The sequence below is a fragment of the Syngnathoides biaculeatus genome, chromosome 3, assembly GCF_019802595.1.
Source record: "Syngnathoides biaculeatus isolate LvHL_M chromosome 3, ASM1980259v1, whole genome shotgun sequence".
Classification (NCBI taxonomy): domain Eukaryota; kingdom Metazoa; phylum Chordata; class Actinopteri; order Syngnathiformes; family Syngnathidae; genus Syngnathoides; species Syngnathoides biaculeatus.
This window is the reverse complement of record NC_084642.1, coordinates 19,158,999-19,171,108: the sequence shown is the minus strand read 5'-3', so window position 1 is coordinate 19,171,108 and position 12,110 is coordinate 19,158,999. Positions and strand designations below refer to the sequence as shown.

At 42.5% G+C, this 12,110-nt stretch overlaps 1 protein-coding gene across 1 annotated transcript in view; it reads left to right on the top strand.

The window, feature by feature from the left end:
* The window catches only part of nkd1 (NKD inhibitor of WNT signaling pathway 1), a 55,580-nt gene extending 43,470 nt beyond the window's left edge, over positions 1-12,110 (top strand). Inside the window, exons 5-10 of the mRNA XM_061814817.1 lie at positions 3,487-3,593; positions 3,897-3,992; positions 6,417-6,561; positions 8,672-8,753; positions 8,992-9,125; positions 9,524-12,110. Of these exons, the coding sequence (XP_061670801.1) occupies positions 3,487-3,593; positions 3,897-3,992; positions 6,417-6,561; positions 8,672-8,753; positions 8,992-9,125; positions 9,524-10,059 (1,100 nt within the window). The 3' untranslated portion in view covers positions 10,060-12,110. The remainder of the gene's footprint in view (positions 1-3,486; positions 3,594-3,896; positions 3,993-6,416; positions 6,562-8,671; positions 8,754-8,991; positions 9,126-9,523) is intronic.

Below are 12,110 nucleotides of genomic sequence, written 5' to 3'. Positions count from 1 at the left end.
AATGCCCAAAGAAAACCCACGCAGGCACAAGGAGAACATGAAAACTCCACACAGGCAGGGCCGGGATTGAGCCCGAATCCTCAGAACTGTGAGCTCAATACTTTACAGCTGCACCACCGTGCCCTGCTGTAGATAGATGAATGACATTTTGAAGAGGTTTTTTGTAGTAAATTTATAATACTGGTCAGTCATATTAAGTGAAATTGGGCAGCATATTTTATAATCTCCCGTGTCACAGGAATTGGGAGTCACTGATAAAAGCTACTCAATCGGGATGAAGAAGATTGAAGTCTACTCATTTTTTTATCGAGCCAAGAAAAAAATCCTGTGTTTTCATTGTATAGACGAGATTAAGGCTAATCTGCTCTACTCTCCCCTCTGATTGGCTCACACCAAGACAGGATTCATATTTTTTATTTGCTCTGTGTGGACCAACACTCACACGCAGACACACACAGGCGTAGGCGGGGGTCTTAAACCACGCGTCAACAGAAGCAGATTCAATATGCTTCCTGCTAATTTTTGTGAGTCTCAGATGTGGGAAGAACATAAAACGAGCTGCATCGGTATTTAATGGCATATTATTAAGACTCCTGGAAACTGTTTTTAATTTTAATAAAAATACAGGGTCTAGTTTAAAACCAGTTCAGATGTATCCCGAGAAGATAGATGCTTTCTTGTTTGTAGTATTTGCGCACTGGCTACCAATTACACTCGGTTGCTAAGAAGCTATAAAAAATGAGTAGAATTAACTCCATTGTCGCCAGATGAAGAAAACGTGCACTCTCCTGCCCACAAATCCAGAGTCATCCTCCTCATCCCCTTGTATTTTGCCTTGGAAGCGGGACAGGAGGCAGGAAATATGTGTAATACAGTAGCCAAGCTGGATGAGTGCAACTGGCAGCGTTCCCAACCTGCGAGCGTCGGATTGCCCTCGCCATGCCCCTCGCAGCCAATCCTGCGGCGGCTTCCTGGCGTATGCACTTTAAGAGGTGGGGGGAGAGAAGGGGGTATTCTGTTGGTCCCACATTACTGTTTCTCCTCCCGGCGTTTCATTAGCTATCTTGCCTCCATATTGAGCCTGCCACTGAACAGATTTGCCCCTCATGCGCACGATCAAACAGCGGGAGCCCCGCCTCTCCCAATCTCCAGAAAAAAAAAAAAGTTCCCCAGGATGTCGCCTTTCATTTCCGGCCTCCTCCTGACGCGACGGGGATGATCAGACAGCTCGTCTTTGATCCGCTTTCGGATGGCGCGGGAAGAAAGTGAGCCCTCGTGTTGTGTCTGGTTCCCCGGCTGGCGCACAAACAAACAGTGTTTCTGATTTGACTCTGCTTAATTAATTAGTGATTCTGTTTTTATTCCACGGGCTGGACTGATCCGCTTCCAGAAGGTCTGAGAATGGGGACTTCAAAGTGGGATGGGAGGCGAGACTAAAAAGAGAGGAAGAGCGGGGGTGTGGATCGCAGCGGTGGCAAAAGTACTCACACACTGTTGAAATACAGATACTTGTGTAAGAAAATAAAGTATTTAAAATACAAGTGCTGATTCAACTCCTGTACTTAATTTTCTTAATTTTTGCTAGTTTACCGATTATCAGTCAAGTCACTTATCGATATTTGTCATTAAGGTGCATACCGCATATTTTTTCATGAAATAATCTGGCGTTCAATTTAAATTGGGTTATTTTGACTGCACCTGTGGTTGTGACAACTAACTACAGCACAAGAGGTTGTATAATAATATTAATATCATTAATATATCAATTAATATATCGGATCTCAATTAGTAGCGCTGAGCTAAAATTGTGCAACGGTATTGATAGAAAATTCTTGCTTCAACAATGAATGGCCTTTCGGACTAAACTCTTTCATACAACTTAAAGTCGCAGTTTCTTGAAAAAACAGTGCAACTCAAACCATAAATTTCACATGTACACAATTAATTAACTAATTGTAACATAAAACCACCACAATGAGAATTAACTTTTTTAACCAAGTTTTTTAAAACATTGCATGGGACAATACATTCTGCAAAGTGGAACAGAGCATTGGTTGATTGAGGCTTTTACCCTCTAAAATCACCCCTGACACAGAGCTGGCAAATGTTACGGAACGTCTTTTAAACGTATTTTGTTACAGAAATCACAATGTTGACTCGTTATGGCTGTCAACACTTGATTGTTCAGGAAATTTTGCGGGGGTACAACAACATCTGATGTTACCAGCGCAGCATTTTGAACACCTGCTTAGTGTATGCTATTTTATTTCGCTCCCCAGCTGCCAAGTCGCGGAGGCAAAAGTTTTTTGCGCAGTGTCAATACAACGGGCGTCATTGACATCCATCCAAACGAATAACATACAGTTTTTAACTTACTTCTCACTAAAGTGTCACAAAGGGAAGACGAGGTGATCGTTGCTAAGATTTTGTTACAACCAATCGCAAAAACATTGAAAAAAATTGTTTTGGTGGAACGATACACATAAACCTGGCTGGAACCATGAGTAGCCAAGAACAAAATAACAGGCCAATCAATACGTGTTTAGAAATATAAATATAAAACGTATTACTACGTTTACACAAGACATTGCATCAGAAGTGGAAATCATTACGTCACTGCACATATGATTTCAAAATGTAAGGCAGGTTAAAAATATGTTGTTATTAATATATATTTGGCACGATGGATCAGCTGAAAAGTGTTGGCCTCACAGTTCTGAGGTCCCGGGTTCAAATCCCAGCCCCGCCTGTGTGGCGTTTGCATGTTCTCCCTGTGCCTGTGTGGATTTTCTCCGGGCACTCCGATTCTCTCCCACATCCCCAAAAGCATGCAACATTAATTGGACACTCTAAATTGCCCCAAGTTGTGATTGTAAGTGCAACTGTTGTCTGTCTTCATGTGTACTGGGATTAACTTGCAACCAGTTCAGGGTGTGCCCTGCCTCCTGCCCGTTGACAGCTGGGATAGGCTCCAGCACTCCCGCAACCCTTGTGAGGATAAGCGGCTAAGAAAATGGATGGATGGATGGATGGATATATTTGGAATATCCTTTATATACGTTAATCCCTTTTATCAAGGTGCTTCTGTAATTTTATAAAGGTCTCTTTTGTTTCTACTGTTATTTTGCTGCTGGTACTTAATTTTCAATGGAACAAATTGGACACATCCACTTGAAAGCAAAATAATAATACAAATTCTTCAATTGATGTCCAATTAATATAAGGATGTCTTATTGTGAACTTATAAGTAAATTAAGAGGGCTGGCATTGATGCCAGGAGTCTTTTGGCACATGGTTTTCATACCATTCAAGTCCAGTATATAAAATCCATATTACATCTACCAGTGTGTCACTTTTAGCTTGTTCCTTTTAACGTGTAATTGCAGCTGCTGCCTCGGTAGGATGCTGGCATTTACAAGCAGCAACCTATCATCAGGTTTTGCCGCACCCACCATTTGACGCTGAGTTTTTGTCATGTGTCTGCAGTGGCTCTGCCCCCGGAGAAGACGGACAGCTGCTGCCTGGAGGACAAGATGATGCAGGAGCGGGACGGCCAATCCCTTGGGGGGACCCACAAGCAGCTCCAGTTTGAAGTGAGTTTGCCACTTTGTCTAAACTAAATGGGACCTCCATTAGGCGAGACAGAGAGAGAGAGAAAATACAAGTACGTGTGTACATCCTGACACCCAAATGCTTTGACATGCACATACGTCAATACACATTCACTCGGTCTCACTCACTGACACACAATGACTCTGACATAGAAGCACGTATTTACACTCACACACACACACAAACACACTGTGACATATGCATACATGCTCAAACAGACAGACATTGCCACATTGACACACAGAGCTACACTCACACACATTGATGGGCCTGTGCTGTTTCAGGAGCTGGAGTGCGCTGTCTCCATGGAGGAGGATAACCGACAGGAGTGGACGTTCACCCTCTACGACTTTGACAACAACGGGAAAGTCACCAGAGAGGTAATTGTCTTCAAGCCGAAGGGTGGGCTTTTGTTTTTTTTTTTTTTTTTTTTTTGGGGGGGGGGTGATTTTGACTCTGGAGCAGCAAGTCTTTGATCAATGAATGAACAAGTAAATCCGACAAACATCTGCCAAAACATCTCCACGCACATGAACATCTGGAATTTTCTTTTATTAATCAAACCGCAGATCTTAAGTCGATCTTATTTCACTAATAAAACATCAAAGAGTGAACACATTCCCAAAGTAAGTCTTAAATACTTTGAAGGGATGAAGACGCGTGACAAACAGCACGGCTCTCATGTTTTCTTGGTATGAAAACCAGCCACCGTGGCGAGTGTGGATTATAATACTTGAGCATCCAAAGGATATCAATCGCCTAAACTGACAGTAGCAAGTGTGTTTTTGTATTCATTTCTAGCTGTGTTGCCTCAAATATTATATTGCCCCAACATGTTCCAGTGATACTGCAATTTTAATCTGAGTAGAGCTTAATTGCGTCAAGAAAACGGGCAGCATGCATCCGAGTGGGGACTGTATTTCGACATTCATAGCCTTGGAGGCTCAAATGTTCCAACGATGCGACAATTCTATGTGAGAGGAGACTGAAGGCAGCAAGAAAACGCATTAGGATGAAATTTGTCAGCAAACAATAATTGAGAACAACCAAGCTCTCCTGTTCCCTCTCGGCAATCTAGACAGAGACACATTTCTGTCCAAGAGGAGACTTCGGATAGAGACTGTGGAATATGATAGTGCATCATCCATCCATCTTTTTCCCAGCTATGCTAACATTGCACTTATATTAATTTATCATAACTGAGTTTTTGTGTTGCCTTAAATGTTACAATGAAGCCGCAATTTTATCCAAGTGGAGATGAGGGCCCGTCAGGAAACACATCAGTCAGACGAGACACACTGACAAACAACAATAATACTGGGTAACACAAAACATTTTTTGTTGGGAGGGAAAACAAAAAAGTTGTAAATATCTTTCAACTGATTTTGCTTTGCTGAATTCAAAAATGAGATCTATTCCTCTTGTTCAGGTCAGGTTTTTATTTTAGTTGTAAAGTTTTTCAATAAAATGTAGCACATTTTGCTTCGTGTAAATTGAATACTATCCATTCATCCGTTTTCTGAGCCACCTATCCTTACAGGGGTCACGGGAGTGCCGGAGCCTCCCCCAGCTATCTCCGGGTAGGAGGCAGGCTACACCCTGAACTGGTTGCTAGCCAATCTCAAGACACATTGAGACAGACAACAATCACACTCACAATCACACCTAGAGGCAATTTAGAGTCCCCAATGAATGGATACTTGTGGGATGTGGGAGGGGATTGGAATGCACGGTCAAAACCCACACAGCGGGAGGCCAGAATTTGAACCCCAGTCCTCAGAACCGTGAGACAGACACTCTAACCAGTTGCTCCATCGTGCTGCCAAATTGAATAGTAGATAATGATAAAAGTAAGTACATGTAAATGGACTGTTATGTCATTGTTTAAAATTCAGGGCATGAACCGCCATTTACTTGAACCACTAAAGTGAATACAACTGTACATCAAAAAAAAAATAAAAAAAATTGGCCGTTGTTCAGAAAATCTCCCCTGTTGAGCAAAACCAATGTAATATTCGGATTCAGTCTATCAAAATTGTTCTCGATCAGCTAAACAGATTCTTAGACAATATATTTGTTGTTCATCTGCGTAATGGCGAACCGGACTCTGCTGGATATTTGGTACTGTGTGTGAGAAGAAATTTTTATCCAATTGGAGATTAAGGGCAACAAGAACACATACATACATCCCAGCAAAGTGCAGGCTGTGTAGTAGAATTCTGCAGCATCCATAAAAACGGCTGAGGTGATGTCGGGCACGGTAACACGCATAATAAGCATCAACCGTGAAGCCACTACATCCAAATAAAAAGTCTACTGTCAGGATTCATCTTCAGATGGGGAAGCAGCACTCAGTGCCCTGAGAGATCCAAGAGAACACCCAAAAAATCTTGGGCTGTGTGTCGCTCGACTGACGAAATGGCAAACACTTTCTTCTCATGCTCCTTTTCATGCCGTCAAGCCACAGCCGTTTTTGTATTGAGTGTCAGTGCTTGAAACTGAAATGTGCACGCAGCCGTTCCTGCATATTTCGCTTTTTTGCTGTAAAAGGAAGCCATCATCTGTTCAATTCTCAGCAGTTTAAGAATTTATCGTGGTTGGTATGTTCCAGACCCAATTTGGTGAAAATCAGAGAGACCATATAAAAGAAACTTTTTTTAATTCCTTACCCCTTTCACTTTCTTTAAACACATTTGGACGTACTACAACACATTTTGAAACACAGTTTCCTTCCCTTAATATCACTCTCCCTAAAAAGGCCATTTATCACAGTAATCCCTGTCTGTGTGGTCATTTCCTTCCAGGACATTACCAGCCTCCTCCACACGATCTACGAGGTAGTGGACGCCTCCGTCAATCATTCACCCAGTAACAGTAAGACCTTGCGGGTCAAACTGTCGGTGGCTCCAGACTCCAGCCAGCGGTGGAGGAGTTGCGCCCAGGCCACAGGTATGCCTACAAGTATGTGTGAAAATTGTCAAACGCTGGATTAAGAAATTGTCCAAATGAGTGAATATTATTTGACGAAAAAAACAGAGTAAAATACTCTCAAAAATGTTCTAAATTTGCCAAACAAACTAAAAAGTTGCATGCATGTGAAAATTGTTAAACACAAATGAGAAAATGCATGAATTGTAATGCAAATGTTTAAAATAAATGATTATTCAACAAAAATGGGTGGAATTTCTCCCTATTAAAGGATTAGAACAAGTACTATATTTTCTCTAAATATTACATGCTCTCAAATATATCAAATATGCTCCCCTGAAAGCTCATCTCAAAGCGTGATTTTTCCTTCTTCCTATGGATCATACTCCTCTAACTTCTGATATCCATGGTTATAAAATGAAGTAATATCTACATAGTAATTTGTATTTTATTACGTTTTTCAACAAAACTGAAGTGGTCGAACTCCGTTAGGGTGCTTGCGCTCCAATCAAGTTATTGGTGTTTAGTCAGTCCACTGGCCGTTATTTCTCCCACGGGTGACTTGCTCCGTGTCTGGAGAGACTTGCTAGCCTAAGAGCTAGCTTCTGTAGCGATGCCAAGTAGCAATCAGAAAAAGGGTAAGTTTCCCGAGCTAAGCGTTTAAAGGTAGCCAGCCGTAGATCGCATTCCAATGGAAAGTAGGTGAAAAATAGAGCCTGGCTAAATAGGAACAGGGATCCTACAGTATCTGGTAGTGCTCATGAGACTGCTATGATTTTCTGTAAGCGGAGAAAACTTTCTTTAACATTACACATTACTTACTATATGAGAGTAAAAGTACCCCTTTTTACATCCTCCTCACTATCGTTACGTCAATACAATGAAAATTTTCCCCTGTTGAACCTATGTATTGTACGCACCTTCTGGTTAAGAAGAGAAAAGTGTATTATACTTGAGAAATTATGGTAACATTTTTTTCACAAACGAAGTTGATCAGGAATGAATGAAAGCTAGTCAGTCGGGAAAGTATTCAGACCCACATAACATTTGCACTCTGTTGCAGCCATTTGCTAAAATCATTTAGGTCCATTTTTATTTCCCTCACTAATGTACAGCACTCCGTATTGAATTGTTGACATTTATTTAAAAAAGAAAGTATTTTTTTCCCTTTGTGGCAAATGCTGGAAGTCAAAGATGGAATAAAGGAAGAATTGTGTGAAAAATGTCAAAAATGAGAAAAAAATTGTAAAGGAAATTGTCAAAAATAAATTAAATGATGTCAAATTAGTGAAGAAATTTTAAAAAGCAAATGAAAAATTGTCATCAAACTTGTTTAAAAACAATTTAGAAAAGAGTGAAAATGGCCAAATGGTATGTGCAGCAAAAAAATTGAGAAATTGTGCAAAACTAATCACTGAGTGAAATGGTAAAAAAAAAAAAAAAAAGACTACATAACTATTGAAAACTTACAAAAAAAATTGTGGAAATGATTAAATGAATTTAGAAAAAATGTGTGGAAATAACACTGAAATTAGTTAAACATTGTCAAGAATATGAGGTGGGGGGATACAATATGTGGAAATTGTCCCAAAAATTGTAAAAAAAAAAAAAAAAAATGCCAGAAGGTACCAATTCTCAAAAATTAGTTAAACATTTTACATTATCATTCTTGAGGCTCAGTTAAAAAAAAAAAAAAAAAGCTGTCAAAAATATCTGTCAATGTTCACCTTTCTCTACTACGACTCATGAGGGGAGGAAGTTGCACAAAAAAAACATATCCTGTATTTTTACCCGCCGCCGTCCTGTTGTTCCAGTTATAAATACACCTCGAGAGTCTCTGACATCGCCCGTTCGTCTTTATGCTAATTTCAGCCTGCGTCAGATCTGGCGCCTCTATTATTAAACTATTTCTCAAGTCTCTTCGAACTATTTTTTCCCCAATTTAATTTAGAAGATGCTGAGAGTTGAAACTAGAATAAATGAAGCCTTGTTTTTTCTTCTTCTTCTTGTTCTTCCTCCTCCTCTGTAGATCTTCAAAGTAAAAACCCAAAACAAAGGTTGCTTTCTTCTTGTGTGTGTGTCTGGATGTTGTTCTCATTGATAATAGCCTTCTGTCCCCCCCCACACACAGATGCGTCCCACCCCAAGGAGAGAAATGACAAGTGCGCCGAAGACCCCAAGAGTGCTGAGAAGAAAAGTCGAGCGGTGATAAGGTAAATCCCTACTTTTTCCTCTTAGTTGTACTTTTTTATTTATTTCTATATTTTTCCCATCCCAGAGAAAATTATCGTTTGACTTGTTTGTTTCTGAGAGAGACCTGTGATTTTCCCCGACTGCTCTGACAATGGCCACTTGATGACAAGGGAGCGCTTGTTTTGCCCGTGATGGACCGCTCGCTAAATGAGAGGCGCTGCTTCTTCTCCCGCCCCCTCCATCCCCCCTTCCCCCCAGGCGCCACCACAGCGACCAGCACAGTCATGCCCCGTCGGGCTGCCAGCGCCATTGCGTGGACGAGAACCTGGAGCGACGGAACCACTACTTGGACTTGGCCGGTATAGAGAATTACACGTCCCGCTTTGGAGCCGGTGAGTGGACCCCGACGGAAGTATGCTACAGGGCTACTAGTGCAAACATGTGAACATTTCCAAAAAGTGTTTAAAGGAGACCATTTGTGCATTTTTTTTTCCCAAATCAATTGTGTTCCATCTTCAATCACTATGTTTTATAAACGACTTTCTACACGTGATCAAAATCTCAAGGTTTAGTAGTGGCTTTCAAAAGGTCTTAAAATGTCCATGTTCATACTTCAGTTTCGCATTGACTTAAGAAAATGTTTTAAAACCTGCAAAGCTAACCTCCGCTCCATATTCAAGAAAAAAGTTTTCACTTTGTTAATACGGCGATTGATGGAAGCAGAAAAGTAAAAGGGCGAAAAAAACATGCTACACTTCCAATAACCATCCTGCTTCTTTTTGTTTCTCAGCAACTACAGAGCAGCCTAAGGCAGAACCCCATGCCCGGTCTTCCAACCAGACCCGTTCTCGATCCCACGAACCAGAAAACAGCCACTCGCATCAACCGCCGCCCCACCACCACCGCCGCTTGCAGGCCATCACTGACGCCAGCCCTCCCGAGGGCCACCACCCTGGCCGGACGCGAGGCCAAGACTCCGCAAAAGCCGCGGTCCGCTCCCCCAAGACCCACAGCCGCACGCCACCCGCTCAGCTCAGCAGTCGGGTGATGCGGAGCAGGGGTCTGCCCGCTCCCCCAGTGCTCCCCAGCCAGACGCCCCCTCACCAGTCGGCCGCCCCTTACCGCAAGCACAAGCAGCGCTCCAAGGACCATCAGGGATTCCGGGCGCTCGGCACTCTGGTCGGGTCCGGGGTGGAGAAGGAGCAGGTGAGGGAGCTTCCCGGGGTTCTGCTCTATGAGGGCCGGCTGGCGCAGGTCGTGCAGCGGCATGAACACCACCACCACCACGAACACCACCACCACTACCACCACTTCTACCAGTCCTGAATGCCTGTGACCCACGATGGGTTTCTCGACGGAAGTACTGGGTCGAACCCCCCACTAGCAACATGTCTACCACTTTGGAACTATTGTAAAAAGTCTTTGAAACAGGAAGTGGGGCTGGACCCGTGTAGTCAGATTGGGATTAGAGTACCACTACCAGCTCCACAAACAACACCACTGCTACTGCCAGTCCTAATCTCCTGTCCAACTTTTTGACCCTAGGGGGGCTTCCTTGACACAGGTAGTGGGGTAGCACTAGCGCACCATGACAAGCACCACCACCTCTACTTTTCCTTCTACTATTCTCACTTCTCATCCTGTTTTACAACCCTTTGGGGAGTCACCACCATGACCGTGGTGGTGACTTCTACCAGTCCACCTGGGACCCTTTCAAGTCTTACTTGAGACAGGAAGTAGAGGTGGCACTCTCCACTAGGAAGACTTCCAATAGCCCAGAATAGCTGCCCCACTTTAACACCCTTGGGGAGCTTCTTCTACATAAGAAGTGGGGTGGACCAAGCTAGCGGGGGTGGTACTAAAACAGCACTAGTCTTGAACGGCTACATAGCTTAGGGCACATTCTGGAATTTCTAGAACACAGGAAGGTACTCCCACCACAGCCCCTTCCCCCACTTCTACCAGTCCTGAACGGGGACCTTTTGGGAGCTTCTCCAATAAAGCAAGACCAAGTGGATTCACTAAAGTACCACTGCCAGCAGTTCTACGAGTTGAATTGCTCACCTGGTCTGGGAACCATTGGGAAGCATCCTCAACACAGGAAGTGGGGACCCAAGACGGTGATCCAGAAGTCAGGGGGATCAGGATATGTGTAATACAAGATAAATTTGTGTTGCGACCAGATTACAGGATTTAGGACCACTGTACAGAGAAGGATCATGGCAGGAGGACCTCCCCACACCCAGCAGTCTAGTGCCCTTTTTACATGGATGCGGCACCGAGGGTGGTTCAGTAATGGGCCCAACCCAGAAGAACCTTTCTAAACCACTAAGCCAAGAGCCCAAAGCAGGACTGTGATGTAAAGCTCAACATATTATGAAGGAAGCAGTGTGTGCGTGTCGCAACACTGGTCGGTCTCGCTTGAAAACTCTTTTAAGGCCGCGCAAGTATTTAAACTGGAAAATGAAGAATCCCATTTGAGTGTCCCTTAATGTTGGAAAGAAAATGGAAGGAAAAAAAAATCCCAAATCTGCTGCTACCTCTAATTTAATCCTCATTTTCACTTTTTTCATGTATATTTTTTTTTCCAATCTGCAGTAGCGCTCCTTACGTTGACTAACTGACTGTATATAAGGTACATATCTATCTATCTAACTATCTATATTGCTATGAATTTTATAAGCTTTATTGCTTCTGTGACATCTTTGCGTCGATGCTGTAAAACTCCGTTTTTGTTTCCAATTTTTATGACTGTGCAAAGCCTCGTTTTGTATTCCGGTGACACGCGCTCTCTCTCTTCGTGTCTGTCTGGTTCCGTCTCACACGGCCATCTCAACAATGTTATCCAAACATGATCACTTGTTTGTCTTCCTATTTTTTTAACGCCCGTATAAATTAAAATCCCAACTCTCTGCTGTGGTCAGCAAATGGTTGCTTGATTCCAGGTAACACCGTAAAGAGAAGAGTGGAAAAATATTTTCTGAAATAAAGACAACTAAATAGATTAGCCTGGGCCTGTCTGCAGTTCAATATTAAAACATTTTAGTTTTTTTCTGTGGAGCCTTCGCTCAGCTATTCACTGCAAAATTTTCCTATTTGCTGTTCCAGGCACATTTTTTCTGCTTTCTTTATCACCGTAACATGCCACAAGATGGTGGCCGACCGTTAGCTCGTAGGAAAGTAGTAATTGGTGTCATGGAAGTATGTGAAAGAGATAATAACTCCACTGTTCTAAGATCTTTGTGTGCCGGGGAGGAGCTATTATGAGCAAAAAGTGTGTGTGTTTGAAAAATAAACAAGTGTTTTGATTTGCTGTGATTGCTGTTAACTGTTCTTAAAATAAAATTAAAGAAATGTTTTTTATTGATGAGGAAAAA